We start from the raw sequence: 18,273 nt of genomic DNA, 5'->3' as shown, positions 1-18,273 counted from the left end.
AAACAAATCCTGAATATGTTACCTAGTGAAATCTCATGAAAGCATATACACATTCACAGATCTTGTGTGTCCTGCTGCCTCCCAAGGAGTGTATCTCTTTTCAAACCATGGAAGCCTGTAATCCAGACTGTCGGAGGAGGGCATATCACCACAAGAGTGTGAAAACATCTAATTACATAAGGCCAGGTCCTCAGCTAATGCAAAGTGACAAAACCCCCAGAAACCCATGGAGACACGATGATGCAGATTAACAGAGGTTTGGCTCATTATAGTTGAATGGACCCAACTTCTAATTTTCCCATCTAGTGACAGATTGTTGGAATCCTGACCACCACAACCTCACAGTGCAATGGGGAGTTGAAACGAGATAGCATCAGGGAAAGTAAATTTCAGTTTGGCTGAAAGCATATTTATGATCCAGGAGTTTCAATTAGCTGTTGCTGAGTTATCACAAAAGTCTGTTGAACAGATGTGCAATTAGAGTTTTTCTCATGTTGTTCTCTCTCATGAGTTGGGTGTTTTTATTGGGGGGGTTGTATTTGGCATTTGGGTGGGGCTTTTTTGCAAGTGATGCTAGTTTTATTGAGGTCAAAGCTAACATCTTAGACAGGCAGAGAAAGTTCGTCCCACCACCACGCCTCCAGCAGTGCAGAAGCAAAGAAGGGCAGTCTCAGAAAGCAGGAAAATCTGTCTCCTTTCTGGCCTCATCTTCATAGGAAGATGGAGACAGAAAAGCTGTCAGAATGAGCCTGCAAATTCAAGGCAGCTGGAATTGCCTCATCCTCCTGGCACGGACTGGAGGGTTTCTCCTGATCCTTCCTCCTTACTTAATGCATCACCTCTTCTGTGGTGGGGATGTGGTGTGAGGCAGAAGGGGAAGAAGGTTTAGCAGAGCTATTTCAGGTTTGGAGGCACACAGTTCTGTCCTGTTCCATCCAGCACACGGGATATAAACAGCCATGGGAAAAGCTGCACTTGAGCCTCTCGTCCTCACCTCCCTCCCCACCACCACTGCACCAGGGGACAGAGAACAAGGTGAAAGACAAGGTTATGATGTGGAATACTCCATGGCCTGGTTTTGGTCCCAAATACTCTGCTAATCAACCTGTCCACACAAAGCCAAATGGACACAGTGAAACCAACACATTCACTTCAGCAGCTTTGGAACAGAACCAAAAATCAGCTACTTGCCATGGGACCTCCCTGACCCTTATGCAAAATGATGCTGGATCATGACACAAACATTGACAGATATGGTTTTTTTCCTGTGTGATTTTCTGTTTAGATAAATGCAAGATTACACTGTATTTTCATAGGTCCAGCATTTCTATTCTATTTTATAAGATGCGTACAATTATTGTTGGCCTTAATTTGACTGCAGTGAACTAAGCACCTTATTTTCACAGAAATTCATTACACTCTCCTACTGAGGAATTTAAATTAATACAAAACATCTTGTAATTTGTCTTGTCTTTCTTTGCTTGTCTATTACTTATCCAGAGTGAGTTTCATATTCTTCTTTCAGAGTACTAAATCATCCTTTGATTAATCCCATTTTTACACTTGCTGCTTATGTCAGGCTTAATGTGCTGTAACTTTGCAAACAAATTTAATAGTGACAGATACCTCTTAGCATTTATTTGGGAATTAAATATTTTGGTTTACTGATGAATGGTGGATTTGCCATTTTTACAATGAAACCTAAAACTATTAGAAAACTCTGATTTCAAGCTTGGTTATAAATCTGAAATCAATCCAAATTCATCTCTAAAATTTCTTTATCCCTGAAGTCCTTAGTGGTATTGAACAGAAGTGGCATAAAGTTTCTGCTTCTGGGTTTTGGGGTTGCTTTTTTGTTGTTGTTCCCAATAGGTAAAAGATTGTGACCTTATGTTGGTTCATGGTGTTCTAGGGAGAGTGTTTTGAAGTCTGAAAGGCATCATTTTATCCAGCTATTGCTTTAGGTTTACAAACATTTTTAGACATTTTCACCCTTACAAGCTTCAAAGCCTGTCAGCTTCCAATATAATTCCTGTCACATGAGAGAGAGACTGCTGGCACGTGAAAGACTCTTGGCCCAGTTCAGCTGTCTTCATCATCAGGTAGTGATTTATTTCTCAAAGACTGTTTCTTAAATACATTCTGGTTTGCAGAATGCTTTCCAAACAACATCTCTCACATTCCTTCCACAGCTCCTCTGCTTAGAGAAAGAGAAAAGCCTCACAATTTTAACACTCTGAAGAATGAAGAAGTATATTCTTCTGCATATGAGTTGGATGAACATGATTTACCCAAAAGCCATGATTTAAAACAAATAAACCAACTATTAAAACAGTAACCACAGCCTGTGCTGCCACCTACCCTTGGTTAATCTCTGCATTTTCTGCAGGCTCTTTTTCCAAATCATGCACTCTGGGAACAGGTTTGCCCTGCAGGTGATGTAACGGCCATGGGCACCAGCACTGATACCAGCCTTGGGAGTCACATACTTCATCATGAGAGAAATGCAAGGTGCAGCTGCTTAGGGCAGGTACTGGATGTTAGTTCTGCCTTCTGCATATGGGGGACAGAGCAGAGAAATTAGAATGGCAGAACTACAGAATCATTTAGGTTGGAAAAGATTTGGAAAATCTTTAAGTCCAGCTGTTAACACAGCACTGTCAAGCCCACCACTAAACCACATCCCCGGGTGCCACATCTGTACTTCCCTGAGCAGCCTGTTCCAAGGCCTGACAGCCCTTTTGGTGAAGAAGTTTTTCCTAATATCTAACCCAAAAATTTAGCAAGTGCTTGAAGTAAAATCTGTGCTTTCCCCTCTTCCTTTCTAAATGGTATCATTTTACTGTATTTGAATTAAAATGTAAATGGTTTATTACTGTGTTTAGCTCTTGAAATAGTTTTACTCCCAAGACAGAAAGCGTTCCTTTCCTGTTGGACTCAACATATTATTTTGACTTTCTCTATTCTATACTCTACAATACTCATTAAATCATGCCAAAAAAGCACATGTTCAGAAAGAGAAATCTTGAAAGAGAAATCCCTCCCACAGACCAAATTGTGCAATAGTAGCCCTGAGTCTACAGTGCCCATCCTGGGTGCATGATGTTAGAGTGCCTTTGGATGGGTTTGCCTGAGGGGGCTGAACCATGCCCAGAGCTCCACTGGACATGCTGGAAGCTGCTGCTGCAGCCCAGCAGCCCCCAGGGCACAGAGGGAGCAGGCAGGTGTGAAAGAGGAACTGCCTGCAACCTTGGGAAGCAGGTACAGCAGCAGGCTGAGAGAGCTGCAATCAGGGCTTCTATAGAAATTTGCTGTATCATTCACAAAATTCAATCCCCCCTGCCCTTTCATGGACTGCTTCTTGTCAGTATTGTAAGTGATGGGGTAAAAGAAAAGAGCTGCTGGCCAGCCTGCTAATTAGCCAGCCTGCTCATTAGCCATGCAGGTTCCTCTCCACACGTCCACTTCATTATTCTTACAGTGATAGTAAATCAGAAAACACATTAATAAAGGCTTAAAGACTCAGGGCCTACATCAAGGTGTGGCTCTGTGCTACCCTAAACCTCAGGTAGATAATTTGATTTTATGTTTTTCAAAAAACAGTTTAAATGGCCACCATATGCCAGGTATTTTCTTCCAGTTTTCTTGCCTCAAAAATCTGTAGAAATCATTCACCTTCATTAGAGGGCAATAACAGCAAGCTATAGTCAGCACACTTGGTGAAGAGAAGTAACTTCAATGCATGAATTAGCTGTATCTGGTTACAGGGAGAAGGAGCTCTTCTTATCCACAGATACCAACGATGTCCACTGACTTTCTCATTACAGGATTAGTAGGCTTCACACTTAATTTCAGTGGAAAATAGATTGTAATTTGTCCCCTGAGGTCCACCAGGCTAGAGGTTAAATGCTGAGAAAATGCAGTCTGGCCATATAATGAAATTCAGACACAGAGGTGGCAACTACAGGAAAAGTTAAAGGGAATGACAGTAGGAAAGAAGTTAAAGCAGCTGTATTTATAGCTCACCACATCAAAAGAAAAGTGGTAACATTGTACTTTGCAGGTGGAAGAGTCAGACAGTACCAGGGACACTGGGCAATTACAGCCTCTGAATTCTCCACAGAGAGATGCATAAGTGAAGAATTAATTATGTCTTTGTTTTGAAGATAAAGGTCACAAATGCAGTAATAACGGGGTAAAGTATTACATTTTACATAAACCAATTTAAAAGGAAGAAAAAAATATAAACATGAAGATAACACTGAAAAATTTGGACACAGTTAGGATGCTGGACCAAAAAGTAACAGCAAGTTGTACAAATGGGACTTCCATGCCAGCAAGGCAAAGATTGGAAAACAAACAGATACAGTCCTGGGGGGGGGGGGGGGAAGCAAGGATATAAATCAGTGGTGAGGGCAGGTTCTCTCAGTGGGATTAGAGAGGATAAAATGATACTGAAGTTACCATGTTCAGTAAATGAACCTCCCCCTCTTGGAGGGCAGCCAGCCCACGGAACCCACACCAGTGCTCAAAGCCTCTCAGAAGTACACACAAGACAAAACACACAAGGTGTAAAGAGAAACTCATCTGTACTGTAATAGGACACCTTCAAAACTACATACTTGGGACACTTTTCACTGGCGTGATGATTTTTGAGACTTCAACAAAGAGAACTGGCATCTCTGTCTTTTCCTTGAGGGAAATTCTTACTTTAAAACACTTCCTTTAAACAGAAAACAGTTACTTAGAAGAAAAAGCAGAAACATCAATGCTGAGATTCACACCTACAACTCCAAGAACTCCGGATCTGAAGAAAGTACCAGACATTTTGAGACCTGGGAATAACTCAGAAGATCTATAACAGAAGCTGTGATTTAGACAGGGGGAAGCAATGTGCTCTTCTGCACTTGAAGAGGACACTCTTCTTTTCAATGTTACAGTTTAATAGAACAGTGCTGAAAATAGCGTGTGAAATGTGGGCCTTTCATTTGCAGACTATTAAAACTGGGAACCCGCTGTGTCAAGACTCTGCAAACAAAGATGAATTTAAAACACACTCAGATAAAGGGGCTAAAGGAACCAGATGTGATGTGTTAGAGCACTTACTGAAACTTTGGAAGAAAGAAAGAAATAAAGGGATACAGTGATCCAAAAAGGAGGGTGTGTACATCAGTGCAAGGTTGGGCAACCCCCCACAAGACACTCAAGACCTGCTCCCTGGTTCTGTTTTAATCAGACCCAGTATGAGAAATGTCCTAGTGTGCCATTAAGTAATGGCATGACCTGCTTACAAAGCAACAGTCACCATAAATAAAAAGTACTTAGAAGTAGGTCAAATAAAACAGTAGCGTGATCTGGAGAAAAGGTCCTGCTCCATGCAACAGCTGGGATTCTGGTTGATCCAAAAAATATATTTTTTAACCTTCTGTAGCAAAAAGTAAACATGTAACTAACTTGAAGTGTGGTAATGCCTTGCCATTTGCAGGAGTCTTGAATTCTCAGGGAGCACCCTCGCCACACCACAAGGAAGCAGCGAGCTGGCAGGTAAGTGAGCTAACAGCACTTTTGAGGGACACACCTTTGGAAGCTGAGGAGGGACAGACTTCTCAAAATAGACGTTCTGCTTACTCCAGAAATTAATTATGACCTTATCAAAATTAGTTCCTATATTTGGGTCTTTCAAGATGGAGAGCAGAAGGAGCCACTAGGCACCTTTCCTTGGATGTACAGAGTTTAATATTCTGGTTGGAAAATTAGTTCTTGTGTGGTCAAAGAGTATAGTACAGCTGAGACACTACTACAAGGAGGACATGCAACACAAGGTCAAATAGGACATAAAGAAATACTTATATTTTATCCAAAGGCCTACAACATACCACAAAGATGCCAGTTTTGACTGCCTGAGGATACTCTGTCCAGATGGTGTCCACCTGTATAATGTAGGAAATTACTTGCTCTGCTCTCAGATAAAATGTAGGTGAGATGATCCATGCACAGAAGATGCAAAGAAAAAAAAAATAGTATTTACTGATGACAGAGTCTCTTTTAAGGACAGCAGAGGATAATTTACTCCAGTCAGAGGCTGAATCATAATGTTTACACTCTTTGTGTTTCACACCATAACTTTTAAAAGGGAAAGCCTGTGCAATTTACAAAGCAGAAGGGACTGTCCAATGAGGCTCTTGCTGGCGAGGAAAATCAACAGCAGAAACCCAGAGAATGGGTTTCAAAGCAAAGTCTCTGTCCTGTGAAAACATGGACATGCTGGAGGGTTAGGCATCAAAACACCTCCATTGCTTTGCCAGGCAACACAGGTCTTTTAAATTATATGTGTAGATGGGGATGTGCAGTCAGGCTCTGATTGTGCTAGAATTCACATACATGCTTGGCTTACCCATGTGGAAATTCCAGCTGAATTCAAAATGCCCTTGAAAAAGGGTTAAAGGTGATCCCACTGATCATCTGCAGAGGAAGGGCTGCTGCTTCCTTAATGAGAATGCCTTTTACATTTTGTTCTATACTGTGTCACAGAAATTATTTTCACTTCTTCTGCCACTGTATTACAGTTCTACTTTGCAAAAAAGCCCACAGTGAGTTTTGCCATTACATAAAAAAATGGGGAAAGAAAAAAAAAAAACCACAGATGGCGACTTTGGTTTGATTCTGGTTTAATTTAATGAGAAAATGCTCCCAAATGAAAAGATTATATATGCCCAATTTTGATCTCCTTAAAATGTATGCAACCCCACCATAATATAAATGCTAAGAATTTAGCATACAGAAAAGGAATTACTGGAATTACTTGTAGCAGGCATCTGTTTTAACTGTCAGGCACTAGACCTGACCAGACTTTGAAGATAATATTGTGCTACCTTGAGCTCTGCTTTTTTGCTACATCACAAACCAGTGTAATCCAAAAACCAGATCAAAAAGAACCACAACTAAATTGTAAATCCATATGAAAGCAGGAGATGGATATCTAAAAGGAAAAATAACACGGTTATATAAGCATGTCTGCCTTCTCCTGGTATATTCATTGTGAGCAGCTCCTTCACCCTCTTATGCAGGTAAATTACATGTTCCATCTAAGGTGAGTTAGATTCACCTTCAACTCTGTGGGCAGTTCCAAGAAAGCACCTCTGTCAGGACAGTATATAAGAAAATAACCTTAAAATTTCAGTAACTTTAAAGAGTTCAAGCTCATGCTTAAAGCGAAGAAGAACTATATTAAACAAGGCTAGGCTTCACAAGGCGTCTAAATGTCTTTAGGAATGCAGGGAAGGTGGCAGGAGGAAGGGGAGAAAGGTGGGCATTTCACATGGGTATCTGGAATTGCTCTTAGGAAACACCATTGTCTGGATCTGAACCTGAGTGTCTACATTTACAACTTAGAAATTAGATTATAGCATACAACCCTGTAAAATAAAAACTGAGGGAAAAGGTTTTGTTCTCTGATTTAAAACAGGAAAGAAAATACTCATAATATAAATAATACATAACAAAGTCTTGGGACAACTGACAGATGTGCACTTCTATTGACAGCAGCCAAAGCACCAGCCAGTTCCTGAGGATCCATGACTGGTTAGGAAAGGGAAACAGATCACCACAAGCCCACCCAGGTCAGCCCAGGGCTACAGATACTGTAGCATTGGGCATGAGTCAAAAAGCACTGCTGGTGTCCCAAGCATTTCTAGAAGAAATAGCGTCTGGGCAAGCAGCCAGCCAGCCAGCAGGCGGCTCACAAACAGTTTGGGAGGGTTAGCACAGAGCACAGGAAAGACTGAAATGTTGTAGAGCAAACCCTGCCGGGTTCATCACAAGAAGAAACAAGTCCACTGCACTTGTAAGGTGTCTGTGTCTTGGTACCCCCAGCCATGGAATGCTTACAGCTCATTAAGAAAACAAACAACCATAGATGTCTTCAAAAGCTGTTTCTATATATGTTTGTCTAATAACTTTCCATTTTAATGACAATACTGTGAAATTTTTGAACAGCTGATCTTCTAACTTTCAAAAAGGAAGAGGATTATACTAATGGAGCCAAACTAGGACATCATGATGTGTTACTGAAACTGATGTTCCCTCCTTTGCTTCAGTGGGTACAATCAGATCACATTGATTGTTCATTATGAAGTTGTGATTCTCAGTCTTCTCAGTCCTGTCAGTACATCTGACTCTGCACTGCAGCCTAAGTTAATCATGTGCTCATTATCCACTTCAGATGTGGTGTTGATACTGGGTTTCTCCTGTCTAAGTACACATTCTAGCTCACAAACTACAAATGTCATGAGGAGACTGGGAGGGAATTTATGCCTCTGAATTTCCACAACCAAATAGTGCCTTCCTGTCAACCTGAAGAAGACATTTTTGGCATATCTGCCTCAAGCACTGCAGAAGTATTTATCAAAAATCAGAAATCCAGATTCAAAAAGAGTTCTTCTACAATATTCTAAAAATGAATATAGAGTTCATCTGCTAAAGTGAAGAAAGGGAGTTCCCATAGTTCCAGCAATAATCTGAAAGCATTAGCATAATCCTAACTTTTTGTTGGTTTATAGCATTTTTTGCAGCCTGCAACCACTTCTCCTTCACAACCCTTGGAGAGGACAGCCAGCTCCCTCATCCTCCAACTGCATCCACAAGTAATAATCTGGCCAAGGACCAAGAACATACTCAAAGCACGAGACCTTCCACCACAGCCTGCAGGCCATGGAGAGCTGACCATGCTTGTTCTGCCCACTCAGTGGAGAATTAATTTGAATGCTATCAGGACAACCAAGATGATAACAAGTTGTCCAGAGTGTTTTTATCTTGAGTGGGAAAGCTTTCACAGTACTTTTTTTTTAATATGGTAAAAATCACATTCATAATTTAGAAAGCTGTTAAAAATATATTGATTAGCTTCAACTTTGATTCTTCAATCATGATTTTTAATGACCCACTTCAGTTCTGACAACACACCTAGATTGCATACTTCAGAAGTTCTCTTCATCTACCTCAGATTTGATTTTTAGCTCAATACATTTTGTCATTGACTTCTGATACAGAAAACCGTGAGTACCCAAACTAATGAGTATCTCCTCAGTCAGGACAGCAGATCATCATTTATAGTACAGTTCAAAAGTGCCTTCACAGATCTACTATTTTCATGCAAATCCCTTCCAGCAACTTCTCATCTGGCAATACCAATTCCATCGGCCAGACTCTTCTCAGACAATAACTGGAAAAAAGGACAGAGTTGGCAGTACAGTGCAAACCAAAAGGGATGTTCAAAGGAAATAACATCAGAAGTTGGCAAGGTGGTAGATGCATTTGCTGACTTAAACCAGATTCAGTCAAGAAAAGTTTGCAATGTAAAGATCAAAGCAGGACATTTCAACACCAGTATTGTTTCAGCCCTGATGGCTGCTGCAAAGTGGAAGACCACGAGAAGCATAGACAGATGTGAAAACATCTTCAAAAGCAAGCACTTCAAAAATAAATACTAGGAATTAAATTAATCAAGTTTGTAGCATAAAATTCTAGCACTTGTCACTTGACATCTCAGTTGTAAGGGAGCTCCACCATCCGTATCTCCAGAATAACCTAGAAAAGGTGGTGGAAATACTTGGGCCCACTGAAGAAAACTAGGTGTGAAGTAAAAAATGAGCATAGAAAAACAGCTGAGAATAGCCTTGTCCATGTCTTTATTCACCTCCAAAATGTCAATAAACCCAAGAAAAGCATACAGCTCAGTGGTCTCTAAGTATGTCTTGCTGGCAATACATTGCTCCCAGGACTCTTCGATACTCCTTGCAAAAACAAGAAATAAAAAGGTAAAGGGAGAGACATACATGCAGTATTAACTTCTGTGGTTACTTGCTTATTATTTCTGTCCAGGGAGCAGTGGCTTTTGGAGAAACACTGGTATAATTTCTTGGAGTTTGTGTAATTCTATTGATAATCTGTTTTATACTCTCACCCTGCAAGAAAGAAAGAACCTGAAATGGAGGGAAAGGGTAGAGATGGAACATGCTACCCAAGGGACTGGAGTTCAATTTGTTGTTCCAAAACACATTTACTGCACAATCTCAGGGAAATCTTTACAGCCTAAAGGTATTGAGGCGATGCTTCCTGCAGGAAGGCTTCAGTGACTTGGGCAAAAAAAACTACGTCTCTGCCTTGCAACATCTACCATATAGATGCACCCTGGAGGAAGCAGTAATCCATTTCCAAATGTATTAGCAGAACCACAGAAGTTGTAATTCCACGTAAAAATCATCCAGATTAGAATGTGGCACCTCCCAACCCAGACCAACTCTCCAGCTTCTTCTAATGAAAACAAGAACACTGGAAAAGGCAGGTGCATGGGTTGGGCATCCAGGTTGAAAACTACAATTCCTCTGGTAGCTTTCTGGATTCCAGTCATTTATGAGTGCCATTGAATTGATGCTTCACTCCTCTGCATTTGAGAAATTACAAATGCAAAAAGAGCAGTAATTCATAAAGCCTTTTCATTTATATTTTCACTTCATTTTATAAACCATTCTCATTCTTTGTCATTTTTACATGCAACATGAGGCCTTGGACCTTTAGAGTCTCGTCCATACTTTGGCTTTAACTACTGTTCTATTTTATAACTCTTTTTTCTAAATATAAGGAGGCCACACTCAGGCAAACACTGGAAGAAAGCAGGAACAAGCTCCCCCCCTGCCCCTACAGTCAACACCTGTGCTGAGGAGAAGAGCACAAGGCAAGGAGTAGCCATCAACAGAATCTTCCTCCACCTTTCAGCACAGATGAACAAGGAAGACGAGCTTTGGCTCTGCCCCCAATCTAAAAGTAAAGAGCAAGTAAATTTTGAGCAAGTAAATTTGCCTTTCACAAAATGATCTGTGCTAGATATAGGGAGAGCACAGAACTTTTGCTTCCCCCCCGAGGCAGAACGGCAGGCTCACACTCTGCTGTCTGAATGGCTCTTCTTGCTCAGTCCTGGTGCTTCTCTTACCCTCAGCCAGCTGTCCACATCAAACAACTGCAACATTAAAACTTGCTTCTCAAAACAGGAATGCACATGGCTAGGAGAAACCACAGGAAAGGAAAGACTAAGGGGAAAAGTATTTGATTCCCTTCCATTCTCAGATAGCCAACATACTATCTCCATACATGTCATCTTCTTGGCACAGCAAACGAACAACTTCCTATGACTAAATAAATAGAAATACAAATGACTCCTACTGGCTCTTTATGCCGAGGCAGAATGCATTACGTTTAAGCAATCTCAAAATTACAAACTCTAAAGGTTATAGCAAGGAAATACAGGCTGGATAAACTGGTCATTATAAAAAAAAATATAGCCCTTTTCTCACTAAACAAATTGCTGTGCAGTAATTACAGCTCAAATGACAGTGTAACAGTTGTCAGGGACAAACAGAGATAATCTGGGTGCTGAACATGCACTCCAGAACAGAAAGCTGCAGCCAGTTTTAAAACACACAGCTTTGACAAATGTAACACAGGGGGCTGTTTTGCTCATAAAACGCAAAGTCTTCTGCAACTTTTCATCAATCACTTGATTAGGCAATGAAACTCACCAAGTAAAATATCCAAGAAAACAGACTCCGAATAAATTAAAATTTTCCAGGACAAAACTATATTTTACCTATCAAATTTGTTTCCAGGGTAGCCCAGCCCATTATTTGGGGTTAACTCTTTCTAACATTTACCCTTGCAGGCTGGAAGTGAGAAGTGGAAGAGGATGCTGAGAATTTGCCACTTAACCCTCTGGTTTAGAGCATCAGACCCCTCAAGTCACTTTACCACAAATCAACATAAATGCTGGTTTCAGCTGTTCTGTTCCAGAGTAGCTACCTCAGAGCATGTGCTCAAACTTCTAGTGCCACTGTCTGTAAAGCAGTGCCTGGTGCAGCGCAGCTATTCCCACACAAGGGAACATTAGTTAATTTGCATTCACAGTTACCATATGAGGTGTGAGTTTCTGACAGTCCACACATTTTATATTTAAAGACTGCAGGAAATTAATATAATTATCTTTGATATAATAACAAAAGTAACTTACCAGTCCATCGCAATTGCTGATAGCAACTGAAGCATTTGGCAGATCAGTGATATCCCCAACATAGAGGCAATTCCCATAGAGAGGTTCAATATGAGTCTCCTCAGAGTCCTCCTGCCACTCAACTGTTGCTCCAGGGGCCACGAGCCTGGAGTTTGGCCGCAACCTGAAGTGAAACTCTCTTCCAAAAACAGTGACATTGTAAAATATTTGCTCATTTGCTGCTTCATGTTGCAAGTCCTCCACAGCTCTCCTGAAGCGTGCTTTTGGCGGTCCAGACACCAAGTGGGATAGGAACCTGCCCTCTGAATCAGTGCTGGTGGGGATGACAAGGCTGTACTCCTCTATATTCCTCAGAATTGAATCTTTACAGGGAGAAAGCAAGAGAGGACAGAGATACTAGAACTAAACATATCCTGATGCCGCGGGATTTTTATTCCATTATTCATTAGCACAGCAGACACTTACATAAGGCAGATGGACACTGCACTCTGTGCAGGCACTTGGTTCACCTGCATGAAGTGTGCAGAGTTCACTCAAACTTGCCTTTTCCTCCCCAGAATACCAAACGGCAGCGTGAGCCTCCCCACCCCATCAGGACCCCGCACTCCTGCCCCTGCAGCGGGGTCCCGCTCCCTTTTGCCCATCCAGCCGGGACCCCGCATGCCTGCACACCCAGTCAGTGACCGGGTCGCCTCGGGGACTTTGGGGTTTCCCGGGTGGCCAGCGTTGAAGAGAGGGTATTGATTCACTTCGGGACTGCTCGCAGGGGCAGGGGTAGAGGCTGGGTTTGCAGGTGGCAAGCCTGCAAGGCAAAGGCACGTCCCTCAAACTACCCCCGGTGCGGCGGGTTTGAGTCGAGCGGTGATGGGGACGCCACGGGCAGCGATCGGGAGTGGTCTCGGCGGGCGGGAACCCCGAGAGTTTTGGACGGAGGCGATAGCCCGGGCAGGACGAGGAGGAGGAGGCAGAGGAGCTGCCATGTGTTTCATCCCGCACGGGGAACCCCAAGCACCGCTCCCTGCCCGCCGTGGCTCGGCCGCTCCGCGGGGCAGGCAGCGGGCGGCGCGGGGCTGCGGGCACCGGCGCAGCGCTGTCACTGCCGGGCGCTCCCGCGTCCCTTCCCCACCGGCGGCGCGGCTGCCCCGGTCCCCGTCCCCGCCTGCCGCTTGCAGGAAACAACTGGAAACCCGGCAAAAGTAGCCGCAGAAGAAGTTCAAGGGGAGCCGAAAGCCGCGGAGCGACGAGCCCCGACTTGGGACGGGCGGGCTGCGGGCACCGGCCGGCGGCGGCGGGGCAGGGCGAGCCGCCCCGAAGGCGTCCCGGCGGAGACCTACCTCTGTCCCCGGGGCGCCGCTGGGCGCCGGCGGGCAGGGCGAGCGCGCAGCAGAGCAGGACGCAGGCGATGCCCGCGGGAGGGTCCATCGCGGCGGCCCCGGCCCGACGCGGGGGCCGGCGCCCGGGCTGCCCGCAGCCGGGGCGGGCCAGGCGGCAGCCCCGCTCCGCGCTGCTCCGCGCCGCTCAGCGCTGCCCCGCGCCCCGCCGCCCGCGCATTCGCCCAGCCGCAGCCGCAGCGGCAGTGGCGGCCGCGCTCCCGGCTCGCAGCGAAGCAGAGACACCAGGAGGCGGCGGGGGTATAGTACTGGAAGCACAGGGCGTGCGGAGTGAAGTCAGGCTGATTGACAGAGGCGCTGCCACAAGGCGCAGCCGGGCCGCGGGGAGCGGGGACGGGCCGCGGGCAGCGGGGACGGGACCGCCCGCCCCGCCGGGCAGCCCCCGCGCCGCCCCCGCCGCGCTCCGGGCAGCCCCGGCCGGCAGCGCCCGCCCCGCGCCGCGCCCCGCTCCGGGACGGGCCCGCCGGCGGGGACGGGAGTTGGCAGAACGCGTGTGGAGGCGAAAAGGAACGCCCCGCGCCGCGCTCGGGAGCCCCCGGGCGCTGGGGCAGCGTCCCGCCACCGAGGTCCGCGGGCTGCGCCGTCCCGGCTGTGCATCCATATGGAAACGGGTAGTCAAGGAACACCAGAGACAGACGAGGGAAACTTAAGGCACCTCGGCATGAGCTGTGTTGCAGTCTTGGTTTCCAGCTGACAGCAGGGACCCAAATGGAAAAAGTGCCACCAGCAGAGGCAAAACACTATCAGAGATCTTCATCTGATCCAGTAAATTACTCTAAGCAGCCATTTCACAGGAAAAATTCTTTGGACTATTTGCTAATAAGACTGAAATTGCTTCCTGCAATCTTATATTAAATATCTGCAATTGGAGAGATAGACCCTGGAAGTCTTTAGGAATACTATAAATACAATATAGAAGAAGGATTTTTAAATAATTAAATAATCAAGAGTGGCCTTTATGGTAAAAAACAAGTTATATTTGTTTCCATATGGCCAGGATTAATGCCATACCACTTATTCCCTTCAGATAATGTATATATTTACTCGGCTTTTACATTACTGGGATCATCTGCTGTTTTCACCACTTTACTCTTTAACCTTGCAGAATCTTATTAGCCCTTCTTGTGCTTCCTCTGGCCCTGCCAGCCCACGGCCTTACCTACCCCAGGCTGGTTTTCACTGTATCTGCATGTGTTAGACCTCTCTGGAAAGCTGCAGGCAATGGCTTCCTGCAGGAAGCTGGTCTTCTGCCAAGGAATTTTCCTGGGTATCCTTGACTATTCTTGCTCCTTTATGACTCAGGGTCCAGCTATTACCTTCCACCCCTATATTATGGATATAAATGAAGGGTATAGAAGAAAAATAACAGCAAGCCAGTCCTGCTCTGTGCCCACGGTGAGGTTTTATGGACCCCAGCCCTGATCAGTTATGGCAGTATATGATTTCTGTTTGATGTTCTGGTTTGGCTTTCACATTTTTTAGGTTAAGGATAAAAAGGGAAAGATTATTCTGAATTATGAGGTAGATCAACTTGTACATTGCATTAAAACATCCCTTTTCTTATCTTTTCAAACTACCCCTATTTGGAATTGCTGTCTGCACCAGGCCTCTCCCAGTTCTTCCTTTTGGTTTGGTTTTCTGTTGGCTTATTTTTTTTTTTTTTTGTTTTGGTTTGGTTTTGAGTCCATATTGAGCAGCTTCTCTTACTTAAAATCTCATATGCTTTCATCAGTACACAGCTGGTAAAGTTCCAACTTCATTTTTATTGGACTTGTATTTTAAGCTGATGATGTGGCTTTTTTATGTTTCATCCATCCCATCCCGCTCAAATTGAAATAACTTCTGCACAAAAACTTGAAATGGAGAGGGGTTGGCCCTCTACATTTGAAATCAAAGTTCTTATTTGTATATGACTCGTCAAAAAAAAGAAAAAAGGAGACAGAATTGATTATACAAACACAAAACAACCCAGCCAATAGTTCTACTAATTTAGATGGATTTTTTACTCTTAAAAATACTGGAGGTTAGAAAATATGCTTTAATATGGATAACAGCTGTACTGCAGAGTAATGATATAAACAAAAAGAATCAGTAACTGCCTTCATGCAGTTTATTTCTATACAGAAATCCAGTTCTATGTGCACATGTTGTTACCTTATCACATGGAGACAAAAGCTCCATGGGCTCCAGGGCTTGGGGGGGACTGTTTTACAAACTCCTTTAAAATTTTAAACAAAACCAAACTGAGAACAAGTGTCAAACAATGGAGCCAGAGCTGCAGTTGGTAAAAGCTCTGCTTCCACTGCACTTGCTGGAATAAATCCTGATCCCCACTGAAGTCAGTGAAAGTTTTGCCACTGACTTCAGCAGAGCCAAGATTTTCTGCAATTGGTTCTCAGTGCGATTTAGACCAACTGAGGATGTGCCACATGGCCCCTTATCCTTCCACAGGAAAAATGGATCCATGTTGGAGAAGGTGGCCCAAAGCATGCCAACCACCACAGAGCCCAGAGGACTGAAATTCAAGAAGAGAAGTTCTTACATCACTTACACCACTGTAGCAGAGAAATTCAGGGAAATACCCTCCTCAAAACCAGTTCTCCATTTCCTGAACTGGGATTCTTGTCGCAGACAGATGAGGTTGTGGCCTGGGTTTCCTTAGTGGGGCATTGCCATGGCTCTCTCCAGTATGATGCTTCTATACTTTTTAGAACAACTAGAAAAACTCAACGTGGAATGTATGGACTGCTGCACTAATTATAGTCCACAAACCTCTAAATTAATTGGTGTGAATGAAGTCACATCATATTTATTTTACTGGAATGAAGGGAGAAGGACTAGATACTGCAACTGTGCTTGGCTACTTCGATCTGAGAGCATGGCTGTGCTGCTGCCAACCATGACTGGTCACATAGATGTTTGCCTTCACCAGATACAGGCATATAGAAAGGAGAAAATGATGCTCTGTTTGTCCTGAATGAATGCCCAGGCTGAAGGAAAGGTGTTCTAGCAGCTGAAATACCTGAAGTAGCTTTAAACAAGTCAGCAGAGGTATGAACAGTCCTGTAACTGAACTGATATGGAGCTCAGCACAGACTGTGGAGTATTTATTGGATTTACAGATCTTCTAATCCACACCAAGTTTGTGCTATCTGTTCCTGTTCCAGCTAGGGTACATCTGCATAAACTGCAGCCAGACCTTCCCTTGGAGACATTCTCACAACATTCAATTTTGCTTAGGAAAATGAAAAGATCCTAAGCTTAATCACCAATACTGCTCTGAAGATGTTTAAAACACATATAACTGCACATTGCAATGAGAAATTTACTGTATCTGAAATTTCTAAGATCTCTTGCTGTTTCCAAGGGAAAATCACTCTTTTGCTTATATTAGTGGGGCTGTGAGGGGAGATGCTGGACTGCAGCATTTTGCCTTCTGCAAAGGGCACACCATCACCTAAGCAGGTAACTTTGAGTCTGCTTATAGCCCAAAGCAGTCCAAGCTCTCAGGTAAGAGGTTCCCCAAAAGGGGAATTCTCATTCCTGACCTCCTGATGAGGAAGATGGTACCTGTCTGCACAAGGACTGTGTGTTGCCTGTGTTTCTCATGCAGATGATTGTCTTTGCTCTCAACCTTGACTGCCGTGCACATTTTGTGGCTATGCAATGTTATAAAGTTTAATAAAAAGGAAGAAAAATTAAAATAGTGTGCCAGTTCTCTTCCTTCACCCTTGACATTTCCAGGCTTCATATTGTTTGAACCCTTTTGCCATTATGTGGCACTATGGCATACTACCTACAAAAAAAAGCATGTATTTAATGCTGATTTTGAAGCAGTGCAAGCTAAAGAGCAGTAATTAAAATTGGAACAGTCCTACCTTCCCCCCCTTTAGTTTAGCACAGTAAAAAAACAATGCATCACACAAAAAATAGACCAATTGAACTATTAATAAATTATCAAATTATTCAGCTCTTGCTAATAATTTCACTTCCACTTCTTTTTTAAGAAAGTGCCAAAGAAATATTCTAAGATAAGTGAAAATTAACTAAATTAAAGCAGTAATACCCAGGCTAGTCCCTTAGATTCCTGAAGTAAGAAATCAGGTAATACTACAAAAGATATTAACATCTTTGACTAATAAAATCCTGCCTTCAACAGAAAACTACTGACTGAAGGTGTAAAAGAAGGGCATCCCCTCTGCCTGTTCATCCTGAGATTTCTGAGAATCAGCTCCTACGCCCTTCCCAGACATGCTCAGTGTGCCCAGGCTCCTCAAGAGACTTGGTGATTCCGCTGAGCCAGGAGCAGCATGGGACATATCCCAGAATTTCAGAGGATTAAGGAACTTTGCTCAGAAAAACTTAGGCAGACAGAAGCCTTTCACTGTTGGATGATGGGACTTAACTCTCATTTTGGCTGTCTAAGACCCAAGTGTCCATTCTTCCAAGACAGAACAGAGTAGAAGGCATTCTTCCCAACCCTACCTGCTGGTACACCTGCAGCCTGGGACAGTTAAAAGGCCATGCTGCCTGCAATTTACTCAGGCCAAGAGATTAATCTGCAAGGTGCTGCTCACACAGGGACCAGCTGTGGGTACCTTCTCTGGTCTGTGCTCATTGATAACACAGGTTCAGTTTCCTTCTGTGCTGGCCCAGAGCTCCTGCCTGACCACAGCCTTGCACCTGAATTGTCGGCACACACAAGTTTGCACTCAGATCCAGAGAAGGAAGTAACAGAACAGCAGGGGTGGATTCAAGCTTCCTTCAGCAGCTTCAGTATTTGGTTCAGTCACTTTGTCCTGACTTTGTGGCCCATAGTAGATG

General features: G+C 43.8%; 1 protein-coding gene across 1 annotated transcript in view; it reads right to left on the bottom strand.

Annotated features, from left to right (window-relative positions):
• Positions 1–13,609, bottom strand: part of ADAMTS2 (ADAM metallopeptidase with thrombospondin type 1 motif 2) — a gene marked incomplete at both ends in the record, with an annotated part of 173,663 nt that extends 160,054 nt beyond the window's left edge. The window contains 4 exon segments of the mRNA XM_082291267.1: positions 12,059–12,420; positions 13,393–13,532; positions 13,534–13,579; positions 13,582–13,609. Of these exon segments, the coding sequence (XP_082147393.1) occupies positions 12,059–12,420; positions 13,393–13,532; positions 13,534–13,579; positions 13,582–13,609 (576 nt within the window).
• Between the last annotated feature and the right edge of the window lie 4,664 nt (positions 13,610–18,273).

This window comes from Coloeus monedula (genome assembly GCF_965178545.1).
Source record: "Coloeus monedula genome assembly, chromosome: 15".
Taxonomy (NCBI): Eukaryota; Metazoa; Chordata; class Aves; order Passeriformes; family Corvidae; genus Coloeus; species Coloeus monedula.
This window is presented reverse-complemented; position numbering and strand designations above follow the sequence as displayed.